Raw genomic sequence first — 27,213 nt, 5'->3', positions numbered from 1 at the left:
AAGCTTTAGTACGATTAATTTAATTTGTACCACGAGGAGAATGGCTAGCTCGGAGTTTTCATTTTAATATTTTCCGGGTTCCGACACTAATTTATTCATTCTAATTTATTCTATCTTTGATTCTACTATGTCTCTCTCTTCTCAGATTAATAGCGTTGCTAGAAGCTCTTACTTTCATCTACGTAGAATAAAAAAAACTTTTGCCTTTTCTTGATGATCCTACTCTTCTCCTTCTTGTTACTTCGTTGGTCTTATCTAGGATTGATTATTGTAACTCGCTCTACTATGGTCTTCCTGACTCTATACTCTATACTTTAAGTAAAGCTTTTAACTCTGCTGCTCGTCTAGTTGCTCGTGCCCCTTTTTTTTCTCATATATCTCCATATCCTGTTCTCTTGCACTGGCTTCCTATAAAGTATTGAATAATTTTTAAAATTTGCGCACTTGTGTAATAAGTCTCAATCTAAATTATTCCCTTAGTACTTATCAGATATATTAATTGAACCTAAACGCCCCGGTTTACGATCGTCTTCTTCTTCTCGCTTTTTCTTAACTCGTGTTAAACACTTTTTTGCCAAATCTGCTTTTGCTTTTTTTAGTCCTTTTCTCTGGAACTCTCTACCTACTTCTCTGACTACTTCTCCATCACTTGCGAAGTTCAGAGCGGATCTCAAGACCCATCTGTTTTCAAAATTCACTGTTGAACATCGCGGAAATAGCGCTTTATAAGCTGATTGATTGATTGATTGATTGATTGATTGATTGATTGATTGATTGATTGATTGATTGATTGATTGATTGATTGATTGATTGATTGATTGATTGATTGATTGATTGATTGATTGATTGATTGATTGATTGATTGATTGATTGATTGATTGATTGATTGATTGATTGATTGATTGATTGATTGATTGATTGATTGATTGATTGATTGATTGATTGATTGATTGATTGATTGATTGATTGATTGATTGATTGATTGATTGATTGATTGATTGATTGATTGATTGGTTGATTGATTGATTCAAACAAATGGATGAGGCCAGAAAATAGAAAATAAGATTAGAAAATATAGAGGTAGCTATGCCATGCTTATGGCTGGTATTGCCTTATCATACAATGCATGTGGGACGTTTTTTCCTCTTTCTTCTATTTTGATAAGGTTTACAACGGAACGGCTAAGATGAGTACCAACTAGCTTTACCGGTTAGCTTAACCGATACATCACACATCCCTGTTTTCAGAGCAAAATTATTTATTCTTGCATCCAAACTAGCATCCTAATGTGATTGTTCAATGTGGGTTTGGCTTAAATTTCGTTTAATAAATTTGACAGTGGTTTCAAAAATAAATAAATAAAACTGCCTTTGCAAGAAATGGCTGGTTGCTGTTCGAGTTTTAATTCACTTAATTTTTAATCAATTATAATTAATTTATTAAATTAAGTAATCATAAAAATAAGTTAATAGTAATTTTGACAATTTCATGGAAAGCTATTGAAATAAAATAAATAAATAGATTAAAGTATTAAAATAACGATAAAATTATAAAAGTAACATTTAAGTAAGGAGATAGATGCCTTTTGTGAAGCGAACGATCCAGCCTATTAAAATCGGCTCTTTGCTGACGACTGGTTCACTAATCCAAACTAACAACAAAACCAGACACCAGTCAGTGAACAATGAGTTGGAGCAGGTAACTGTAACATCCCTAATTGACGTGATGAGGCAGTTGAGTTGTCTCAGTCTTCACGTGCAGGATATGTTTGGGGAACTTCAGAGGGAGACTACGATCATTTTTGAGAGGACCATGCAGCTCAACAGGAAAGTTGAGTCGCTGAGGAAGGAGATTGGACAACTGAACCCTATCGTTGAAGAAGGTTCTCTGCACTTTTGTCTGTGCTTAGTTTATATGCAAATATGTGTGTGTTTGTGCATGTGTGTGCATGTGTTTGTGCATATGTGTGTGTGTGTTTGTGCATATGTATGCGTGGACTTATGCATATGTATGCCTGGGTTTGTGCATATAATTATGTGTTTGTTTGCATGTGCCTATCTTCATGTGTGAGTATTAATCTTTTATATTGTTTTTACGATTATATGTTTTTGAATTATAAGTGCTTGGCTTGTTCATCTTAATTCATTTAAAAAACAGTTAACAACTTACCAACATGACTTATTACTCTTTCATAAATAAAAACATCGACAACTGAATTAGGAACAAAAATATTAATTCTCTCTGACTTAAAATGGACCCATGTGATTTCCTGTTCCTTCTAAGAATGTTGATTGTCAATTAAATTTGTAACAGCATAGATAAATAATAAATATGTTACCAACCAGAAAAAGCAATGGCAGATCAAGCAAAAGATTGTTTAACACGAGTTAAGAAGAAGCAAGAACAAGAAGACAATAGTAAACCGGGGTGTTGAGGTTCAATAAATATTAATACATCTGATAAATACTTAGGAAATAATTTAGATTCAGACTTATACATTAATGTGCAAATTTAAAAAATTATTCTATATTTTATTGGTAGCCAGTGCAAGAGAATAAGATATGGAGATATATGAGAAAAGAAAGGGGTCTGAGCAACTAGGCGAGCAGTAGAGTTAAAAGCTTAACTATAAAGGATAAAGTGTAGAATCAGGAACACCAGTTACAATAATCAATCCTAGATAAAACTAAAGTAGTAACAAGAATGAGAAAAGTAGGATTGTTAAGGAAAGGCAAAACTTAAAGCAACACCATTAATCTGGGAAGAAAGAGACATGCCAGAATCAAAGTTAGTCTAGGCTACGAAACTTGTGATAAACAATAATTTAGCGCCAATTAAAATATACAAAACAATTATTAAATAAAGAGAAAAGGCAAATAGTACCAAAAAATTTATTAAATTTTACAAGATTGTCCCAATAAATTCATATAATTTATTATCATCACATATTAAAATGTTATGAAATAAATAGTTGCAAAAATAATTTATTTAATTATTTAGGCACAATTTGTTTTTTCAACTTCATTGCATTAAAATTAATATTAGTTGTTTTCTTCACCCTTCAGTCTCCCTACATGATATCAACCTCAGAAAGCCGTTCAAGTTTTCCACATGGAAAGATCAGCAGGTTTGTTTTGGTATCATGATAATATTTTTCTTTTATTGGGCAGAGTGATGACTTCAAAGGTTGGAGTGCCTGCATCTGCACTGCAGTTGCCTGGTTCAAGTGCCTGTGAGGCATCGTTTTGCCCCTTTGATGATTGGGATGATTTTATGATTATTATTATTAACTCTAACATTGTTATTATTATTATTATTTTTTAGTATGGGCATAATGAATATGGCGTAATTGATTTGGTGTCCATCTTTTGTTTACTTTTTTAAAAGCATTCAGGCAAATTACTAATTATTTTTCTTAATATTTCTATACAAGTGAACACATCCTTGTTTCCTGATTGGCCTGTTACAATGAGCATTTCTTCAGCCACTACACAGCCGTAGGTGCCTGTGGTTAGCAAGCATTGTTCTGGACGTTGCTCTATGTTCTCCTGCTGCTCATCACTGCTGCCCTTACATGAACTCGACTACATGAACTCGTCAATTTCACTGATCTTCTTCCACTGCTTCTTACAGTAGTTGGGTTGGTCCCTCCAAAGCAGTTGACATCATAGCCAATATTGACTCATTCCACAAACATGGCCAAACCTTCGATGGCATCATTTTTGATCATTCAATAATAGTCAGTTGTTTAAGATATCTCAGCCAAATTTTTTTTTTATAAACAGTCCCGAAATAATACTTCAAAATTTGTCTAGGATCATGTTTGAAATGACTCAAATTTGTTTCTACCTGATGACACTCTTTAGCAGAATCTAACTTACTGACCTTTTTGGTGCATAGGTGATAGGAATGGGACAGATCCAGAAAATCAAAATTTATGGTATCCAAATCGGATTTAATAGATGAATTTGTACGAGTCTGAATGTGGATTCAAGGTGAATACATGCTCACAATCAAACATATTTCAATCAACCCAAGCTCCATTCCACTAAGAGACTCAATCACAATAATAATGGAACTAAATAATTTAGTAAAATTTAACTGAAACTAAATTCATACCAAAAATTTGACAAGGGATGCATCAATTAAAAAATACTAATGTTTTCTCTAAGCAAATTTGATCTGCCAATGGTTTAATAATTATGTGTAACTAAACTGTTTAAATTAATAATTATATCAAAAATCAAAAGCTGTATCAGTGCCAGATGATGATGATGATGATGATGGTGATGATGATGTTGGTACATAATACAATGCTGATGATAATACTACAATGATGATGATGGCAGATTGTGACGCACAGCACAAGACCGCAATGCATATCGTACGTGTACAGCGCATGTGACCCTCCACCACTTCTGCAGCTCCTCAACACATGCAGGTTCATTCATTCATTCATTCATTCATTCATTTATTTATTCATTTATTCTTGTCTTCACGCTACTGTCTGCTGTTGTTGTTGTAGTCATTGTTGTTGTTGTTGTTGACTTGTTGCTGTTAGAGGTTGAACAATGTTGTTTACCTGATTGTGGTTCGAGTGGTAAGATTATTGCTTCCTTCAGTTATTGATGATGCAAATTTTGCTCCTCAAGATCGGATGGGAAGGACAGCTTGAAGTTTTACACAGACCCAAGTTACTTCTTTGATTTGTGGTGCCAGGCTATGCAAAAGGAATCCAAAACTCAAATGAAACGACACAAGAAGCACAAGAAGACTACTAATGCCACCGCCACGACACCACCTGCCGTCACAATCACTACTACCACTACCACATCTGCAACCACCTCTGTATCTACTAATGTCAATAATGAGAAAAATCTTCAAAAGTCCAAAATGAAGGATAAGCAGCAATCTAAAGACAGGCAGGTGAGCAGCACCAGCAACAACAAACAAAATGTGGCTGCAGCTGCTGCAAGTAAAATATCTTCTACAGCTGCCACCAAATCAACAACAACTACTACCCTCACTTCTGCAGCTACTGTCACCACTACATCTTCACAAATAAAAATAAAAACATCTGATTCTAAAACTGCTGATAAACTGAAGGAAAGAGACAAGTCACCAGACAAAAAATCAAAATTGAAAAATGAAAAATTGAAAAGCAAAGAAGATCTTAAATCTCCAACGACCACAACTACAACATCATTAAGCACAATTATTACTACTTCTGTTACTTCTTCTGTAGCTGGCAACATTCTTAATGTTTCTACTACCATAACAACTTCCACCTCGGCTACCACAACAACTCCTGCTACTTCTACTACTTCCATTACCATTACTACTACCAGCATCTCATCCTCCGCAACCAATGCATCAGATATTGCTATGAAGTTTTCAACAAAACACCCAACCACTACGACCACCACTTCAACAAAATCTGCCATTACCACTACCACTGCTGCTCCTACTGCTGTAGCTGCAGCAGAAAAACCTAACAATGTTAAGTTTAAAACGGTCAACAACAAGTCAACAACCACAACAACTGTCGCAAATAATGACGTTGACATTTTGGATCTGTCGCAAAAATCCATGGTTTCAACACTCGTCACTTCGTCAAATTCAATTGCCAAATCATCAGCAGCAGCATCATCATCAGATAATAAACTGAAAGATCAGGAAAGTTTGTATGAAAATGCACTGGCCTTGTTGAAGCAGATGAACGAAATGAATGAAGCTCCAGCTGCTACAAAACTTGCAACGACATCCTCAACTGTAAACATTACAACAACAACATCAACAATTTCAGCTGTAACAATATCTACCACTAATGACGTCAAACAACCAGCAATAAACACCTTCACCACATTGTCAATCAACCTATCCCCGAATCCTTTGAACGCATCATCAACAACTATCAAGTCTCCAAAACAGAAGCAGAAGTTGAAGCCGACGAATCTACCACCAGCTCCACCGACGCCACCCGAGCTCTATGAAGCTGCACAGTTCCTGAACCAGGAAGCTAACAACAATGAGGTTGTTAATGTGCTGGACAACAAGAAGTTGAATGTAGCTGATAAAAAAGATTTGAGTGCGGTGGGGGGTGGTAGGAAGGTGCGTGTGGCAGCAATTTTGGAAGAAGTTGATAGGAGGGCACTTGCGATGAAGAGAGATGTTGAAGGTGATGGAAGGATTGTCGAGGAGGAATCTGTTGCTGCTGAGAACGATCAGTACATCAGGCGCGAAGATGCTCTTAAGTCGAACAAAACTGTCGACAACGATTACTTGTTGGTGGATGACCTTCACGAAGATGTCCTTGCTGGAGAAAGTGGAGCAATAATGGACGTTGTTCGTGATGAGGTTGATGGAGGTGGTGCTGTTGATGATGACGAGATGTCTGACCTGCCACCCATCCCTCCGCCACCACCCCCAACACATCCCTGCCAACTGACCATGGACACCTCGATGGCATCATCTTCCTTGTCATCATCCTTTCCCTCGCCACCCACGTCTGCAGGCCTCTACAACCACAACGATGACGAGCAGGTTGATGGTGACGACAAAACTGATGCTGGTCTTGACGACGATGTCTTGAAGTTACAAGCAGTCGATGTTGATGCCGCCACACTGCTGACAACTCTGAAAACAACGACAGCATCAAAAACAACAACAAACAACAACCACTTGTATCCGAAGATGGCCGATGAGATGTCCCTTAATTCAGAAATCAGCTTGTTGTCGTCTGGTTCTGAATCATCTGTTGCTAATGTCAACGCTGACAACAATGGTGAAGCAACAAATGGAGTTTTGAGGGAAACTCGCTGTGATCTTCTGTCTGCCATCAGGGAAGGTCAGTCCTCTATGTGATGTTGTGTGTTGATGTGATGTTGTGTGCTGATGTGATGTTGTGTGTGTATGTGATGTTGTGTGTTGATGTGATGTTGTGTGTTGATGTGATGTTGTGTGCTGATGTGATGTTGTGTATTGATGTGATGTTGTGTGCTGATGTGATGTTGTGTGTTGATCTCATGTTGTGTGTTGATGTGATGTTGTGAGGTCACGTGTTGTTGGTGTCATTTGTTGTTGCGACGTTGTGGTTGTTATGTGCTGTTGTGATCGCCACCACTACCACCACCAAACCAGGCATTCAGCTGCGCAAAGTGGAGGAGTGTCGGCAGAAGATAGAGAGGAAGGCGCGTCCGAATGTGAACATGAGGCTGGATGTGCAATCCATCATGGAGGTGGCCTTCGAGATGAGGAGGAAGTTGCTGGAGGAGGATGATGAGGAGGAGGAGGAAGGTGATGATGATGATAACAACAACAACTGGAGTGATGACGATTGATGTTCCAGATAATGAATATGTGATGACAATGATGACAGCTGTATGTCTGTATGTATCTATGCATGCATGTGCGTACGTTTGCATGTCTGTTAGCGAACATGCTTGGGTATATTTAAGTATTAGTTGTTGGTCATCGTCGAATTGTTATGCATTACATTTTCAAATAACATAAAATAATAATAATAGCCGGTGTGTTCCAGGTTCAACAGCCTGTAAGTAAGTTAAAGACCATCGCAGCTTACATCACTTTACAATCACGTCACTACAGCAATTGACACACGAACATTACGTTCCGCCAGGTTAAGTTGTGTTAGTGTCGTTACATCTATTCGCTGCATAGTATTGATAATTTTACCCAGTCATCTGGCTATGATGATTATGTAGAAGACGTGATGATGTGGATGATGATGATGATGATGATGTGGATGATGATGATGATGATGATGATGATGATGTGGATGATGATGATGATGATGTGGATGATGATGATGATGATGATGATGATGTGGATGATGATGATGATGATGATGATGATGTGGATGATGATGATGATGTGGATGATGATGATGATGTGGATGATGATGTGGATGATGATGACGATGATGATGATGACGTTTTGTAATCGATTATGACGTCTTATATATTCTCAGTCAGATTATTTGTTATATTTTTCTAATTTGTTTTCTTTTTATTTTTCTTTTGTTTCTTGATAGTATCCTCTTTTACTCTAGTCATGCGAAGAATATTTGCTGGTTGTAATTCTTTTTGTTGGTCGTAGCATTCATTTAAGTTTGCGCTACCACAGCTACCACACATGCACTGATACGCGAGAATATCTTGTTCATTACACATTACATGACATTATTACAGTACATCGTTACAAATTACAATACATTACATTTACATTACGTTTAACTAAATTTTATTTTGTGTGTGCGTAAGTAAGAGCTTGCATTCAAATTAATCTACCTAACACCACATTCCCCATTAGTGTATGTTTTGTCTGTATATGTTTGTCTATTTATCCCTTTGTCTGTGTGCTGGCCTGCGCATGTTTGTGTGTCTGTGTGTATGACTCTGTACATTCGTTTGTGTGACTGTGTGTACGTTCTTGTCTGTTTGTTTGTGTTTGTGTGTATGTAGGTCTGCGTATTTGTCAGTCACATTTTAAAATTTCCCTTCCATCATTCCATCATTTTAAATCGTTTAAATTTATTTAAGTTATTGTGGCTAACGATGCGTTCGTCGTTGTCATTGTTGTGTGATGTCCCAGAGGTGTGTTAACGCTGTGGTGTTAACTCTGCTGCAAGTCTGCTCAGAGGAGAACATTATTTGCTGGTGAACTGCAAAAATTTTTTTCTTGTCTAATTTAGTATCGATCTTTGTATTAATTTGTATTAATTTGTAATAATTATTATTTAAAGTAATTATAATAAATTATTATTTAAAGTCCGACCAATAACGGATGGGAACTATAAATGAGGATTGATTGATTGATTGATTGATTTATTGATCGATCGATTGATCGATCGATTGATTGATTGATTGATTGGGTGAATGATTGGGTGAATGATTGGGTGAATGATTGGGTGAATGATTGGGTGATTGATACGATTAGGTTAGCTATGTTATTCCTTCACGTTAGTTTTTTTTGTTTCTGGCCAGTTGTCTCAAACGTCTTCTTTGTTCTCCCAAACACTTTTCTAAGATAGCAGCTAGTTTCGACATTTTAAAATGCTTCAGATGTCCTCGCTTGTCATCGTAAATATCCTTCATCACAGTAGATGTGCGTGCTCATATGTTGATCATACTGTACGCACAAGAACACACACACGCATATGTATATATATATATATATTGTATATATATATATATATATATATATATATATATATATACCCTGGTAAAAGACCATAATCAATGAAGTAGTTTATTATGTATACCGAATTTCTAGCATTGGAATGTTTTTTTTAAACTATTCAACACTAGAAATTCGGTAAATTTCATAAATTACTGCATATATATATATATAATAATATATATATATAATATCTATTATATATATATATCTATATTATATATATTTATATATACATATATATATATTTACACTTATATAAGACGTATATTTGTTTTGCTAACAACTCATGTATTTGTCAATGATGACGTAGTTATTTGCGAGCGAGCGAGTTTGTTTGCAATCTCTCCCTACCTTTTTACATTCCACCGTACTTCCTGTTATCTCGTTAAATCTGCAGGTGACGTCATTCGGAGCATGATTGGGCTGGAAGGATGTTGTTTTATGGTTATCGTGTAGGTAGATGTTTTGATGTTTGTTGGTAATCGGTCATTAGTTATTGTATATTATTGTTTTTATTATTTAAAAAAAAAGAAATTTAAATAGGATAATAATGTAGGAAAATGTATATAATTTATTACGATCATATGATGTGACGTAGATGATATTTTTTGTCAATCATTCAACTCTGTTCTTCGTGTCATAGTGATATTTTTTTAGATTTGTAAAGTTGTTGTTAATTTATTTGAACTTCAATCAAATTTTTATTCAATTTTTAATTATGGTTCTAGTCATCTTTTTTAAAACTTTGTTCATGTACAGTACGTATTTAAATGTAATTGCACATGCATACCAGTGCGTGGGTGTGCGCTCTATTTATTTATTAATTTATTTATTTATTTGTTTGTTTGTTCCTTACATTTATTTGCCAGTCATAGTTTTGTTTTTACCATTCGACATTTATTTGTGATCGTGTTTATTGTGTTAATTTTTACCCTACTGTAAGAACCTTTTCATTTTTCTTTCAAAATGAACGATAAATCATGTTCTATGTTCAACCGACATTCAGCGATGCATCAGAATAGTCGCAATCGGTAGATGTGTATCCTCCTCGTTCATAGAAAATTTAAAATTTGATCTGTTTGTGTTTTAATAGATGTACATGTTCTGTTGTAAAATTTCATAAACAATTATTAACGCGTTTTGTTTTCAATTAATGTAGAGTTTGCCAAGTTGATAATATTTTCTCTAGTACTATAATTTTAAATTTAACTTAACTATCGCTGTGTTGTGGTGTGTAGTTGTTTGCGAACGTGAAGTTTGCGTGTGCTGTGCACTCCTACCTTCATCTTCGTCATCATTTTACAGAGCTTCAGTTCAGTACAGCAATGAGTTACAAAGGAAAAAATATACTTTTAATTTTAATTATTAATCTAGGGTTGTAAAGATGGGTTCGCACATACAGGTCACCATTCTTAACTGATTTACAAAAGTTGTCGACCAGACAGAAATTACATCATCTCCGAATTTAGTTTGTCAGTAAAGAGACATCTCATTTAAATTTCACTTGAGAAGCGTATGAGTCTATTTGTGGGCGTCTCATGAGCGTGCAACAAATACTTATATGCATATGTCGCTCTTGTACCGTCACAAAATCAAAATACACATGACAATTTTTAGTAATATTTGATTTTAATGTAGTTTTGAGTACTTATCAATATGTATGACGTTTATTTAAAAATAGATGTACAGTACATGCATGAACGTTATAAAATTTTATTAATATTGTATCGTTTTTTTTACCAAATCAAATCGTCCTGTTCACTTCCATCGCCCCCAATGTCTTCCAAGTTGTTTTCGGCGTTATTCTCATCGCCTTCCATACTGCTCACGTCCTCGAGCAAGCTGGCACTGTTGTCCACGCTGTGGCTTTCGCGGTTGCTGCTACCGTCTTCAATACTAATTTCCTCAGTGCTGCCTGTGCCCTCTCCAATTTTTTCAGAGTCGGTTAAGTCATCGATAACATCCTCAAAACTAACTTCTTCGCTGTCGTCGCCGTGCGCGTCAAAAACTCGTTCATCTCCAGTGTCCTTTCGTTGCTTCAATATTTTCTTTTTTTTCTTCGGTTTTGTTTCCGGGTCTAACTTGAAGGCCACTTTTCGTTTTCTGATGCCATCTTTTATAAGTTTTCGTCTTTTTTTTGGACTCGTCAAACTTTTTTTGACGTTTGGCAACACATAATTACTCAGCGTAGGTTGATTTTCATTGTTAGGTAACACACTGCTACTCAGAGAACACATAACAACGCCACCTTCACTTCTTAGTTTAGCATCTTTCATGCCTTTGTTCCTTCTCTCTCGACTCGGTTCGTTTCTGTTGTCTTCATATTTCCCATCCTCCCATTGCATGCTGCCTCGCCGCCCAAAGTCGAATGTTTTATAGTTTATGTCATCGTAGAACTGTGAGTACCAGCGTCTCAAATCTTTGATTCCTGCATCGGCTTGTGTTCCAATAAGTATGGGGTGATTTAGGTACTTTTTGTTGTTCCAGATCATTATGTCTCTTTCAGTCTGTGTACGTTATTGTTTACATGGTTTATGAATCACATATTCAACTACTCAGTTTGTTGCTATAATGTAAGCCAGCAATGACGCAATTTAACATCAGTATTAAGATCTTCCGTGCACATGTTGAAGTCAAGATATTTCGAAAGCCCATAATGTGCTCATGCCACCGGTTATGCTTTTCTAATCTAATTTTACCAGGTTTTTAATTTGTTCAAGCTGTATTATTGTTTTATTTGAGATTCTTAAGTGAAATTGAAAATTTTAATTTTTAAATTATCAAATTAATTTTATTAACTCACTCTAATCGATTGATGATAAAGAAACAGTTTAGCTATAAAAGTTGGTGTTGACTTATCGAAGTAGATATGTTGCACCAAACGTTGTATGGTATTTTTGATAGGAACGATGCTTTGCACCAGAACTCCGCTACCAGAGGGACTTGAGAATCTCATGTTTACTATTCCTGGCCCGATCTATATTTGTGATTCAAAGTTGAAGTTATGTGGATACCGACACTGAATCTTATAAAATAGTATTCAAATAAAACAATTTAGAGATGTAAATCATTGTAGTGAAATATCGATGCCATGTTGCAAGCTGACTGCTAAGTATGATAAGTGCAGCCGATGACAATGACAGGTATCAAGTTTTAATCTCTTTTAAATATTTTCTGACGTCGCTACTCGCTGTCAATATTTAGTGAAGCATCGTGTACGTGTCTATAAAAATATTTAGATTAAGTTCTTCAAAACTCACAGGCTAATGTGTTATTTAAGGTTTAATTGTTTTTTTTTTACTACATTGAGTCAATAAAAACATTAAATGATAATACAACAGCGTTAAGCTGTTACTTGTTCTGCCTCTGCTTCGAAGTCCATGAATGGGAAGTAGTTGCCACCGAAGAGCAAAAGTTTATGAGTTTGTTTTAAAATACCAACGTGGGGGCGCTCTTGATCACGTGACCATGCTCCGTGCCAATCGTGAAACATAAATTTCAACCACCATTTTGAAAGAAACCTTAAATCCGATTTAGCAAACATACTTGGGCCGTACACTTGCGTCAAATGGTAAAGATCCGTGCCCTGCTCGTGGAACTCCTGCAATACAAAATGTAATTGATTGTAAATATTTTTATAAATCTTCAACAAACATTTCAATTTTTTAGTTAATAGAGCGTTTCTGTAATATTTTCCACGAAAAGGCTTGGAAGCTCAACAAAATGGCTGCTTCATGTTAACTGATTCAATAAAATTCGTCTGAACACATGGTCATGGTTTGCAAACTTGTATGTGGACGTTGACGTAATGTTCACTCCTTCCTCTGTACGTCCACTTCTTCAACTGCACCTCATCAATTGCCTCCGGTTGCCAGGCTGGCGGTCGATTGTTTGAATGATGCCAGATGTATATGAAACCATTCATCTCCAGGGTGGGGTAAGCTTTCACGCAGGCATTCATTGGTACTTCATTCATTGCATGTTTTAATAAATCATTAATGTTTTTATGTAAGAAGTCGTTATTATTACATTATAAGCCGATATTTTTTATTGTTAATAAATGTGAAATAATAAACAAACGGGAATCCTTCAAAAACGAACTTCTACTGCCAGACTGTCCGTAGGGTATTTGAAAGCATCTGCCATCTTCGCCGCTATAGAGCCACCCATGATACGGGCATGAGATGCCGTTGTGTATCACTTTGCCACCCACCCCCATGTTACCTCCCAGATGAGAGCAGAAAGCATCTAACACGTAAACACAGTCTCTCTCTCCTCGGTAAACCACCAAACTCTGTCCTGAAATAACAGCAAGTCAAACCTAGCGAAAGTTTTTTTTATAAAAATTAACCTAAACAGTTGATGTTTCTAATTTCTCCAGCCCGCAAGCACATTGATTCGAGAATGCCGTACCACCCACTTGGGTATGGAGGGGGAGCTGATTCCCAATCCTTGTTCACTTTCATTTGGCGTGTTATCTTCTCCATTGCTGGATCCGGGTCGGAAATATATCCGACCTCGTTTAAGTATTTGATTCTGTTGGTCGGTTCGAACAGCAGTCTGTATAATCGTCGTGTTATATACAAAACAGTGAGTGTGAAAAATATCGTGGAGAATGATATAAATAACTCCGGGCTTATTTTGATGAACGTTTTATATTCCCCAAGACAACAGTCATTGACATCATCGTTCTCCAGCGAATTGTTCGAAGCAAATGCAGTTACATTTTGATTTTCCGAGCAGGCATGACTTCTGTTGTCCATCATTTGGTGAATGATCGAATAAACATTTCTTAAGAAGATTCTCACAGGGAGAACAATCTCCAGGTATTCGATCAAAACATCCACCAGCCGCATTGTTCCTCGTTTACTTCCTTGCTACACTTCTTTTCAAATTTCCATTTGGAGATTTTTGTGATTGTTGAAAAATTAACTGTTTGGAAAGTTCTTTTTATGAATGTATACCTCTAACTAAATTTTATAGCATTTATTCCTTCAACAAACAGTGAAGTTATCTAAAATTATTATGCTTGGATATATTCAGAAGACCCACGCTTTTCAAACTTTTAAGATCTATTTATTGTTACTTTGCACCCGTTTATTTCACCTGCTTAAAAATTAAGTTAGCTTTCGTTTTGTTTCAGTATTTATTTGTGATTGTAAATTTTTAAAAACAATGTCTTTCATCATTTGTAAACAATAAAAACTTCTGTTTATAATTCCTTTTTTTATTTTAGGCTATTGATGCTCAATGTTATTTTTACAGTTCTCCAATGTGTGTATCTTTAAGAAAATTTAACAAGTAGGTTCTCATGTCGGCGCAGTTTTCAAAAATAAAAATGAATGAAATAATAAATGAAGAAACAACATTGCACAAATAATGGACAACACTAAATGGTCAACACCTCTCTAAATAAAAAACATCATAAATAATAGTCTAAAAAAAGAACTAAAAATTATCGAAAAATCAAATACCAAGGTCATAAAATAATATAAAATGTAAAGTAATATAAACAATTTTGCATCATGTTTCATAAAAAAACTTAATTTCATACCACTATCAAAATTATATATATATAAAAAACAGATGATCAAAAGCTTCACACCTATTAAAAACATTATAGCATTTCAACTGGGGGGCGGACAAAAACAACCTACAAACAATTTATGGAACAACAGTAAGATTTATCACTCTATGGAGCATCAAAAAATATATCGAAACCTTTAATTAAACCTTATAATAAATGAAGGACTCGAAAGCTGCTTGTAGGCCTACCTACAATACATCACCTGATAACAATTGTGATACCGTGTGCAAAAACAGCAATAAAACTCAACACCTAAAAACCCAAACCTCAATACCGGCACCGACATATGCCTCTATTCCTGGCGCCGAACTACAACTAGCAACAATCAGGTGATGTGGTACTCAACTAATTAAACATTTCTAAAACTTACAGTGCATCCAACATTTATCATGCTTACCTGAAAATCACGTGAAAATCGGCACCACGACCACATTCATGTTTAACATAATCAGCAGAGCAGCACGAGCATAGTCATCGTTATTACCACCATTTTATATTTCGTTAACATGGCCATCACTCACCAGGCTCTCTTACGTGGGCATTGAATCACCAATAAGGTACAAAGTGTGGTCTCCCTGTAGCAGTATAGTAGCCAACTATCACCCTCAGAGTAGAACCATGTCTTAATTTTAATTTTTTAAGATGTGTATTTGATATTTCATTGAATAGGACATTCGGATATGGGCTAATGGGTTTTTTTTACCTGCCCTAATAAATCTTTATGTCATGTTATGTTATGTCTCACACTGTTGTTAAGTGATAGCCTTATTCGAACCCTGTCTGTCCGTAACTCAAAAACTATCACACGTCGTGCTCATATGATGCGCTGCTTGTACAAATAATACCAGTATCTTGTGGTGTGGACATAAATATAAATAAATATAGATATATAAGTAATATAAAATATATAATTTATATATATATATATATAATATATAGTAAATGATTTTATTAACATAACTTAACGGAAAATTTTGGGTAAGTAAAAAAGACTAAGCAATTTATACACATATTTATTTATTCCATATGCCCTGCATATTAATACATATAAATAAATCATTGCAACCATAAAACGCGTCCACCACTTTTACACGTAAAAGTAAATAAAATAGAAGAAGCTGTCGAATATCGTGATACTGAAGATAAAATGGCTGTCCCCAGCAATCCTGACGCAGACGTCTTGTTCGAGATGAGGTGTGCCCTCTACATCGGCAACTACCAACAGTGCATCACTGACGGACAGAAGATGAAGGTTCACATATATTACGTCACCGACATTTTGTTGGCACTTCGTAATTTAATTATTAAATTATTTTTTTTAATTAAATAAAACAAAAGCAAGTTATTTTATTTCTTATTTATTTGTTATTATATTTATTTTGTAATATATATAATATATATATGTGAGACCATGTATAGTGCCTTGTACTGTTTGTGTGGTGTAGGGAGGTACCTGTTCTAAGCCTCGCCTAATGTCCTCATGAGGATATTAGGCCCTCGTGTTTAATATCAGAGACGGCCGGCCTGATGCATCATCGCAGTTAAATTTCTTGACAAACATTTCAAAACATATGGTTGGGTGTGTATGACACATGTTATGTACAATAACTTTTTAAAGACAGAGCTGTTGCATCAACTGCTCTGTCGACCCTGACACATTTAATTTGATATTTTCTATAAAAAAAATTATTAGCTTCTGTGCACTGTTCTAAAACTCTGTATATAGTGGATAATGATTAAACGTTATGGGTTAACATTGACCAAAGATGAGATTTGAGACTGAAAATAAGTTATTTTTCAAGAAGACATAAATTAAATTGGAAATCACAATCAGAAATCATTGATCACTTCCAACAAATATGAAGTTTTTGAATTTTTTATTTTTGATGAATAACATACAATTTTAAATTTCTTGACAAACATTTCAAAACATATGATTGGGTGTGTATATGACACATGTGTATAAAAAATTAAACGAATACTTTCCAGTTGTAAATTATTACAAACATGCTGGCAGGTGTCGGGTGATGTGAAGATTCAGCGTGATGTCATCTTGTACAGGGCGTTCATTGCCCAGAAGAATTACTCAGTGGTCATCCACGAGGTGTCCTCGTCGTCTCCTGCCGAAGTTTGCGCCATCAAGTTGATGGCCGAGTACTTTGCTGCCTCCAACGATTCTGCAAGGTTCTTTACTTCACGTCTGCTTTCCAGTCATTTCTTATAATTATTTTTTCTAGCTCTTCATTAAATTAATTTATTATATTTTGCATTCCAATGACATTTGCAGGGAGAAGGTGTTGAAGGAAGTGGAGTCTCGACTGGGGAAGAACCTGGACCTCAATGATTATGCATTCCTGCTGGCTGCCGGATCCATCTACTATGCTGAAGGGGTTGGTGCTGCCGTGCATGATCGAATGGAGGAATGAATTATTGCATGAAGGAGTGATTGATTGAGCAAAGGATTAGATTAATGATCATTTAAATGATTGATGGAGCAAATAAATGATTATGTGAATGGTTAATTGAATCATTGATTGGTTGATGAAGATGCAATAAACTGAACATCTTGCAGTGCGTTTGTATGTACTCATCTTTACATTTTGTTCTTAATTTATTTAAGTTGCAGTTTGAAAAAAGGTTTATTTGTCATTTTGGTTTGGTAAGTTTTTGAACGAATGAATGAGCGAACTAATGAATGAACACTGTTGGTTCTATCGGTTTTAAATAAAAAAGATTATGAATTTTTATGAATGAACGAAGTTTTCACAGTTATAAACAACAGCCACTGAAAATTTTAACATTTAAAAAAATTATTTTTATGTCTACGAATGGTTTGTTCATCTTGTTTGATGTTTGAAATTTCTTGAATGTTTGCAGGATTTCGATGCAGCACTGCGGTTGTTGCACCAGTCAGACGCCATCGAGTGGTTCGTCGTTTCTTCGTTCTTGCCATTTCTGCCGCCCACCCACCTACCTACCTACTTGGATAGGCGCTGATCCTCTTGCAATCGAACCTGGTTACTGTAAAGCTGGACCAAGCGCCTCTAACCATTACTCTATCATGCCACATAAATTAACGTTTATTTCTTTCTTGATCATGACTCTTATTTCTTGATCATTGTATTCGTTGTGGAACAGCATGGCACTCTCAGTTCAAATTCTTCTCAAGCTGGACAGGGTGGATGTTGCCAGGTGAAGATGATGATGATGGTGGTGGTGGGATGGTGATGGTGATTATGATAATGAGGGTGATGTTGCTGATAATGGTGGCAGTAGTATGATGGGATGAATTGAATGATGTGATGGATTGAATGTGACAAACAGGAAGGAATTGAAACGAATGCAAGATACAGATGAGGATCACATCGTCACTCAACTGGCAACTGCTTGGATCAATCTAGCTTTGGTTGGTTGCTTGGCTGTTTAGTATGCTAATGGGTTGGTTGGTTGGTCGGTTGGTTGGTTGGCTGGCTGGTTGGTTGGGTTATCTGCCTATTATGTCTGCAGTTTTGATGGTGTTGCTTATGAACCTGTGAGTCGTGGCAGTCTTGATGAAGAGGATGATACAACATTCTGATTGTTATTTCATTTGCAATTTCAAACAATTTTCTCGAAAGATATTCAATGCTATCAGATGTCATCAGGCCATGATATCTGATTTTATTCTTTTGAGCAGGGTGGTGACAAGTACCAGGAAGCCTTCTACATCTTCCAGGAGTTGTCCGACAAGTTCAGCTCCACTCCGCTCCTCCTCAATGGACAGGCAGCCTGCCACATGGCTCAAGGAAGGTTGGGTGTGCTTGTTCATTTGAATACATAGTTTACCGTGCACTTGAACGCGTGTGGCTCGCATGTCGTTCATGTTCTTTTATGCTGATGCTCATCATGTGTTTGTGGTTTCTTTAAATATTTTAAGAAATTTCATTTGCTAAAATGTAGTTCACCATTTTTTGATATAATTTTGTTTTGTTTCTATTCTTCATGAAAGTTGTTGATGTAAGTTATTGCCATAAATTTCGTGGGGGTCTTTATATAAATATATACGCTGTTGTTCATACTGCGCTGGGTTGATGAATGCGTGCAACTTGTATTATATGTATGCTGTAGTTTTGCAACCATCACAGCAACAACATTGCACAACCATCAATCATCTTGCAACAGGTTCGAGGATGCAGAACCTCTCCTGCAAGAAGCTCTCAACAAGGTTTTTACTTTCAAATGATGCACTATTTGTCGTCCTCAATATTTTAAAAGATATTAATTCTGTTGTACACGTGGCATTTAAAAAGATTTAAAAAATTAAAAACTTATTAGTTACTTTTAAATTTTGAAACATTATTTCTATGAGCAAATGACCTATTGTACCTTTGACACCAACTCTAGATCATACGTTCTGGAGTTTGAAAATTGTTCAAAAACTTCATTTCAATTTTTTCTCATCTATTTGTTACAATTCACATCATTTCGCATCATCATTGTTTAAAAGGTTTGAAACTTATAACCAACTGAGGTGATTGAGCAGTTCAACAAATCTTTGTGTTTCTTTGATATATTTATTTAAATAAACTGAAACAAACAACAACAACGAAACATGTCATCAGGACAGCAACAATGCAGAAACACTCTGCAATCTCATCGTCCTGACACAACACATGGGCAAGCCAACTGAGGTGTCTATTTTATTTAATTGATTGTTTTTTGTTGTTTAATTTTGTCGACAAAATAGATCACTACGCAATGTCTGTAATGGTCGTTCATGAAATGAAGACCACCAAGACATATCATTTGATAATTTTCAAATATTGAACTGTTTGTAAAAATTTTGCAAAATTAAATGCAACGCCTTGCAAATATAAAAAAAAATATTTTAGAAAGCAAAGATGTTGTTGATGAAGCCAAAAAATTTCATTGCAGCTCATCAGTTGGAGTTCAGTGGTTGTTGTTCAGTGATATCAAATGGAGAGAGAGAGAGAGAGAGAGAGAGAGAGAGAGAGAGAGAGAGAGATGAGGGTTGTGTAAGAACCCATGTTAGTTGAAGGTGGTTCTCGTCAAAAGATAGTTTTAAAAATCTGTCTCAAGATTTAAAAATGTCAAATGTTCAGAAAGTAGTGTGCAGAATTAAATTCAGAATGAAAACAAAATGCGGTACCAGTCATCTCTGAAAATATGTAAGTGGCGGCTTGTGGTGAATAAAATCACAAACAACTTCGCAAGTAACTGAAGAAAACAAAGGGTAGGTAGTAATAAATTAACTTTCCAGAAAACTATGTGGATGGTTATCTTATCAACATTCCAGAATTTTGACAGTATTATTGTATTATAAAATGCATGACAGATAGCATAGCATAGATGGCATTAATTGCATTCTTACGACGAAATGAACTTTGATGACCTTTCCTTCAGGTCACGAACAGGTACATCGCCCAACTGAGGGAGGGACACAAGAACCACCCTCTGGTCAAAGAGGTAGCCATTAAGGTATGATGATGATGTCATGATGGTGGTGATGACGATGTCATGATGGTGGTGATGACGATTAAATGATAGTTATGATAACGTGATGGTTAGGGTTGCTACGATGTTTTAGTAGCATTTTTGTGGTTGGATCCAATAAATGACCAACGTCAGTGTTGCCTGTTGTGTGTACGCATGTGCGTATGGTAGAGAGAGAGAGAGAGAGAGAGAGAGAGAGAGAGAGAGAGAGAGAGAGAGAGGAGGGGAGAGAGAAAGGGGGAGAAGCTGTGAGAAAAGTTTGAAATTAGTTATAATCTTGATATAACTCATCGTCACCTCATTTAATAATTAATTTATATAAAAACAACCTGTACATGCATTATGTGTGAATGCCATTGAACGAATATTTTGCAGGAAAGTGAATTTGACAGGTTATGCTCCAATTATGTTCCATCTGTCGCTTGACATTTAATTTAGACTTTACATTATTCCGACATTGAATTTGACATTTTTTTTAAAAATGTCACTTAAGCTAAGGGTCGTAAATTATAATTGTAATTAATATTTATAATTTCATTATTTGTTTATTTTATGTTTATCATTGTTACTTGCATCTTGATTAAAAGACTGTTAGGTGGAATTCATTTTTAAGATTTGAACTGACATGAAACATTTATAAACTTTTCGATGAATTAACGGTTCAAATTTTTGTATTTCGATTCGTTTCTACTCAGTGCATCTTCCACGAACAAACAAAACGCGCTCGGCAACCGTTTATATCTTTCAAAACAGTGGTGCGTCTTTTAACGTGTGCAACAGCGCGGTGTCAACTGTTGGTTTGTTAACTTAAGTGAAACAGTTCTTTCTATACAACTTTTCTAAATTGTTGACGTGAATATTTTTTAATCAAATGGTTCTATGATATACGCCTGGAAATTGTGTTTAAATATTCAATTAGTTTTTAATTAATATGAGGCATTTGTTGGTATTTCTGTAATTCGCCCAATAGAGTTAAACCTATATTAAATGTGCCAAAATATTTTTTTATTCGAGTTTTATTAGGCAAAAGTTGTCGGGTACGGAGGAGGCAGAATTAAAACAAATTCTTTGCATAAGTTTGCAAAAATACGGACTGAAAACATTTTGGCAACAAACATTGAAGGATACCATGTACTCAAATTTGGAAAAACATCGACGGCACCAGTGGCAAATTTAGGAGGCTTATTGTGAGCATTTTTAATAAGTCGGAAAAAAGACCACAAATTGTTTCATGCGATTTTGCATGTATTTTTTGCGTACATTGATAAGCCATAATAAACGTGATCTATAATTATTATTTAACACAGTAGTCGGCAATTTTAACAATCATGTTCGTTATAACGCTAGTAAGTAGATATTTGGTTGTGTTAATTACATATATAACTAAAAAAATTGGTATATTACAAAAATGTTTCAGAAATGAATGATTGTGGACCGCAATTAAAGAAGTATGAAAAAATAAAAGTTTTTGAATAAATTTAGTTGAAAAAAGAACCAGTCAGCAAGCACCAGCTCCCTCGAGTCTGACACTAGGTCGGACAGGAACGATCCTCGTTAAACGAACATCTGAGATCTCATTGAGGGATCAAGCAGACGTGCATTTAAGTCTCACGCTCAGGAGCAGTTGCTACGACTCGTCATCCTGGTTTTAGTGTTATAGTCAGTTTTGACTGACGTCCAGGCGATGCATACTATAGAAATGATCCCTAAAAGTATGATCTTAAAAACCTTCTAAACTTGTGAACCTATTATACCAGTGTGGTTAATTAGTTAGGGGTGTTTTTTACAGTCTAAAAAATAAATAACTGTTACAGATTAATATACGATTTTACTTTTTTTGAAAGGTTTTGTACAAAACGACATAAAATTAGAAAATAGTTTTATATATAATTTCGAATAAAAAGATGATTTTTTTAAAAATTTCCTTCCACTAGCGAATTAAAACGAAAAATTTAGTGATGTGGTGATGCAACAAACAGTTCTAATTTTGATCCAATTAGATTTCTATCATCATGAAAATTGATGGTCATGCGATTAGTTCAAAAACTTTTTCTGTCGTTACGACATGTTGCTTAGGAATACTTCATCAAATGTACATTGTATAGAGACGTCGAAAATTAGAATATAGCATACAATGAATTCAATTGATTTATAGCAAATGTTGGGATTGAAAATATTTTTTAAATTGAGTTTAAGAAGGTTGGATGATAATAATGCGGTAGATTGAGTAATATTCCGTGAGAAATATGCCTTAGGTACATAGTCATCAACTTCTAAAATTATAATAGCGTTAATATTGATGAATATTTAGTTATTTGGGGCGTTTTTGCGTTTTATCAAAATATGAATGTGAATAATATGAATGATACCTTTGTCTTTCAAAAAATGTTATATATAATGTTATATAACCGACCCTTTGGTCTTGTATGGTTTTGTTATTTCTCTCTACGTGGATTCCTGAATCCTGAATAGACTTGTTTTTTATCAACTTTGTCAGAAAGAAAAGAGTGCTAGCAATCACTTGTAAATATTGCTGTAATTAATCAGTCGTTTATTCAATTGAGAAAATCGTTAGAATACAGCACAATAACTAATCAACCGGTAAATCACAGAATAAGACCAATCATCAATAATTAAGCTTCTCTCGTCAGACTGATTATATATATTGAGTTTTTCTAGCCCTGGCATTCTTTACTGCAGTGAGTTTCTAGCTATAAAGAATCTTACTTTTGATCCCAATGTTGTAATCTTCTGAAGATCCCACTTCTGACACCAGTGTCGTAACTTCTTCGACCTCGTAACAACCAACACTAATTTTATATTTTCAATACTCTCTAAATCTGCAACACCGTGTTGTTGTTTCCAACAATAGTTATGAGTTCGTTTATCCGTAGGTTCAAAATTTAAAAGCAAACTAAGTTGAATGTTTATCTCAAAACCAGCAGTAATAGAAACAAGAAATTTGTTCAAATAATCACATTTACGAATTCGCATCGAATCTCACTTCTAGTTCTCTTTGTTTTGTCATCTTCTTCGTTCTTATTTTCCCCAATCTCGCTTCTGCGTTGTTTATATAGCTACCGATCTGCTTGTAAATGTGCCATATAGCCGTAACATGCCCATAAATCAATTTGCAACCATTTTAATTACCTTTTACCATCTAATTATTTTACAAGCGGTTCATTCCTCAATGCATGTTTAGCAATTGCTAACTATTAGTTATTTTTATCTCGATCTAACGTCTGTAACAAAAAAAATAATAGTATTTGATTGATTTTTGAGTGATTTTTAAAGATCACGTAGGATAAAAAATTAAAATGTGCACGCATGTTTCATGAATTTATAGTACTTTTTTGGTAAACAATTTGATTAGATGTAATATACGTAAATAAAACCTTTGGCAATGAAAACATGGCAATTCCATATTGTAAAAAAATATGTGAGAAGATAAAGTTAAAAAAGCAAAAAACAGTTATAAAAATCGTGTTCTGTGATAAATGTAAAAGGCACATTACATATTTTTCTTTAACTTCGATAAATGTGTTTAATTTTTGTTTGATTCATAAACACATTTTCAAAAATGTAATGAATACAATTTTGTTATTTTCTTAAATGACAAATAAATTTACGTAAAAAAAATGGAAAATGAAAAGTTTTGTAATTAATTTAATTAAAAAGAACCAGTCAGCAGGCACCAGCTCCCTCGAGTCTGACACTAGGTCGGACAGGAACGATCCTCGTTAAACGAACGTCCGAGATCCCATTGAGGGAGCAGGCAGACGTGCATTTGAGTCTCACGCTCAGGAGTAGGTGCTACGACTCGTCATCCTGGTTTTAGTGTTATAGTCAGTTTTGACTGACGTCCAGGCGATGCATACTATAGAAATGATCCCTAAAAGTATGATCTTAAAAACCATCTAAACTTGTGAACCTATTATACCAGTGTGGTTAATTAGTTAGTGGTGTTTTTTTTATAGTCTGAAAAATAAATAAATAACTCTTAAAAATTAATATATTATTTTACTTTTTTTGACAAGTTTTGCAGAAAAAAGTACAAAATAATATAAAATTACTACAATTTTTAAAATATAATTTGTTTAAAATTTCCTACCATTAGCGAATTAAAATGAACAATTTAGTAATGTGGCGATGCGACAAACAGTTTTAACTGTGATCCAATTTAGTTATCCCTCATCATGAAAATTGATGGTGACGCGCTTAATTATTGAAAAACAATTTTTGTCGTTACGGCATGTTACTGTGGAATACTTCATCATATGCACATTATTTAGAAATGTTGATAATTACAATATAGTTTACATTGAATTTGATTGATTTTATAGCAAACATTAGGATTGAAAATATTTTTTAAATTAAGTTAAGGAAAATTTGTTGTTAATAATGCAGTATATTGGGTTTTTGTATGTAAAAAAATGATAGTTTATAAAAATCTAATTCCTTGTAAAATAGTTTTATTTTTTTGAAAAAATGATGTTTGCGATAATTTGTTTTGAATTTTCAAGTACTAGCGATTTAAAGTAAACTATTCAGGGGTGCATCAAAAAATTTATTATTTGATCAAAATAGTTATCTTTGCTCATTAAAATTAATGATAATGATGCTTTCAATTATTCAAACCAAGTTTTTACTGTAACAGTTATAGTAAAATTCAAGAGACACAACATTTAAAGTCGTTCATTGATTGAATGTAGTTAAATTGAATGATCATCATTTAAAAAAAAAAATAAAAAAAATTTTGAAATTAACTTAGTTTAAAAAAGAACCAGTCAGCAGGCACCAGCTCCCTCGAGTCTGACACTAGGTCGGACAGGAACGATCCTCGTTAAATGAACGTCTGAGCTCCCATCGTGGGAGCAAGCAGACGTGCATTTGAGTCTCACGCTCAGGAGTAGGTGCTACGACTCGTCATCCTGGTTTTGGTGTTATAGTCAGTTTTGACTGACGTCCAGGCGATGCATACTATAGAAATGATCCCTAAAAGTATGATCTTAAAAATCTTCAGAACTTGTGAACCTATTATACCAGTGTGGTTAATTAGTTATTGGTGTTTTTTTTTACAGTCTGAAAAATAAACAACTGTTACAGATTAATATACGATTTTACTTTTTTTGAAAGGTTTTGTACAAAATGACATAAAATTAGAAAAATGTTTTAAACATAATTTTGAATAAAAGGATGATTTTTTTAAAAATTTCCTACCACTAGCGAATTAAAACGAATAATTTAGTGATGTGGTGATTCGACAAACAGTTCTAATTTTGATCCATTTAGTTTTCTATCATCGTGAAAATTGATGTTCATGCGATTAGTTCAAAAACTTTTTCTGTCGTTACTGCGGAATCCATCATCAAATGCACAATATTTAGGGGCGTCGAAAATTAGAAGTTAAGGAAGGTTAGTTGATAACAATGCAGTAGATTGAGATATATTCCATAAAAAATATGGCATACATAGTCATCAACTTCTAAAATTATATTAGAAATTATAATGTTAATAAAAAAGTTATTGAAAACATTTAGTTATTTGGTGCGACTTTTGCGTTTTATCAAAATAAGAATGTTAGCGTTTTATCAAAATAAGAATGTGAATAATATGAACGAAACCTTTGTCTTTCAAATATGTAAAAAAAATGAAAAAAAGAAAAGTTTTGAAATTAATTTAGATGAAAAAAGAACCAGTCAGCAGGCACCAGCTCCCTCGAGTCTGACACTATGTCGGACAGGAACGATCCTCGTTAAACGAACGTCCGGGATCCCGTTGAGGGAGCAAGCAGACGTGCATTTGAGTCTCACGCTCAGGAGTAGGTGCTACGACTCGTCATCCTGGTTTCGGTGTTATAGTCAGTTTTGACTGACGTCCAGGCGATGCATACTATAGAAATGATCCCTAAAAGTATGATCTTGAAAACCTTAAGAACTTGTGAACCTCTTATACCAGTGTTGTTAATTAGCTAGTGCTGTTTTTTATAGTCTGAAAAATAAATAACTGTTACAGATTAATATATGATTTTACTTTTTTTTAAATGTTTTGTACGAAATGACATGAAATTAAAAAAATGTTTTAAATAAAATTTTGAATAAAAGGATAATTTTTTTTATAATTTCCTAACACTAGCGAATTAAAACAAACAATTTAGAGATTTGGCGATGCGACAAACAGTTCTAATTGTGATTCAATTAGTTATCTATCATCATGAAAATTGAAGGTCATTTAGTTATTCAAAAATTTGTGTTAATATTGATAAATATTGAGTTATTGGTTGCAATTTTTTTCGTTTTATCAAAACACATTATTTAGATATAATATGAATGAAACTTTTGTCTTTAAAAAAATGTTATGTATAGGCTACACATAGTCGGAATTTTTTACGATCGTGTCGGTTATATAATTAAAAAGTGGACGCATGCTCTATGCGTTTTTAGTTATATTTCTGTTAAAATTTTTGATTAGAAGTAATATAATCAAATGGAATCTATGGCAACTAAAAAATGGTAATCCTTGAAAAAAAGATATGATAAAATACTGTTGAAAAAGCAAAAAGCTATGATAAAAATCGTGTTCTGTGATAACTGAAAAACGCACATTACGTATTTTCTTTTAGCTTCGATAATTGTCTTGTTTGATTTTTGTTTTTATTTATATACGCATTTTTCAAATAAATAATGTATACAATTTAGTTATTTTCCATTTTTTTATTTATTTATTTTCCAAAATGAAATGACGACGGACAGATAAATTTATATAAAAAATAGAAAAATGAATTGTTTGAAATTAATTTAGTTTAGTTGAAAAAGAACCAGTCAGCAGGTACCAGCTCCCAACCCGGCGCTTAATCAACAATGAAAACAAAGAAGTAATAAAAACTAGCATTGTAAATAATGACAAAGAAGAATATGATGCTATCGATGAAG

General features: G+C 34.4%; 3 protein-coding genes across 3 annotated transcripts; 2 read left to right on the top strand and 1 right to left on the bottom strand.

Annotated features, from left to right (window-relative positions):
* Positions 1-1,578: 1,578 nt before the first annotated feature.
* On the top strand, positions 1,579-4,770 carry HELRODRAFT_87558 (hypothetical protein; the record flags this gene model as incomplete). Its single annotated transcript, XM_009028826.1, has 4 exons — positions 1,579-1,882; positions 3,066-3,127; positions 4,350-4,441; positions 4,653-4,770. Coding segments are annotated over 4 exons (576 nt in total), but the record flags the coding sequence as incomplete, so codon positions are not given.
* A 6,815-nt stretch (positions 4,771-11,585) lies between these two features.
* HELRODRAFT_87564 (hypothetical protein) lies at positions 11,586-13,688 on the bottom strand (the record flags this gene model as incomplete). Its single annotated transcript, XM_009028827.1, has 6 exons — positions 11,586-11,708; positions 12,005-12,178; positions 12,557-12,802; positions 12,989-13,167; positions 13,303-13,500; positions 13,553-13,688. Coding segments are annotated over 6 exons (1,056 nt in total), but the record flags the coding sequence as incomplete, so codon positions are not given.
* A 2,169-nt stretch (positions 13,689-15,857) lies between these two features.
* HELRODRAFT_102959 (hypothetical protein) lies at positions 15,858-20,956 on the top strand. The gene is made up of 11 exons (XM_009028888.1): positions 15,858-16,040; positions 16,806-16,972; positions 17,076-17,178; positions 17,666-17,715; positions 17,927-17,980; positions 18,113-18,194; positions 18,465-18,577; positions 18,950-18,992; positions 19,390-19,458; positions 20,192-20,266; positions 20,657-20,956. Exons 1-11 carry the CDS (start codon positions 15,936-15,938, stop codon positions 20,705-20,707), a joined length of 912 nt encoding a protein of 303 aa, XP_009027136.1. The 5' UTR covers positions 15,858-15,935; the 3' UTR covers positions 20,708-20,956.
* Positions 20,957-27,213: the final 6,257 nt, after the last annotated feature.

Source organism: Helobdella robusta, assembly GCF_000326865.2.
Source record: "Helobdella robusta unplaced genomic scaffold HELROscaffold_59, whole genome shotgun sequence".
Lineage (NCBI taxonomy): Eukaryota > Metazoa > Annelida > Clitellata > Rhynchobdellida > Glossiphoniidae > Helobdella > Helobdella robusta.
Note: the sequence above shows the minus strand (reverse complement) of the source record. Positions and strands in the feature narration are given on the sequence as shown.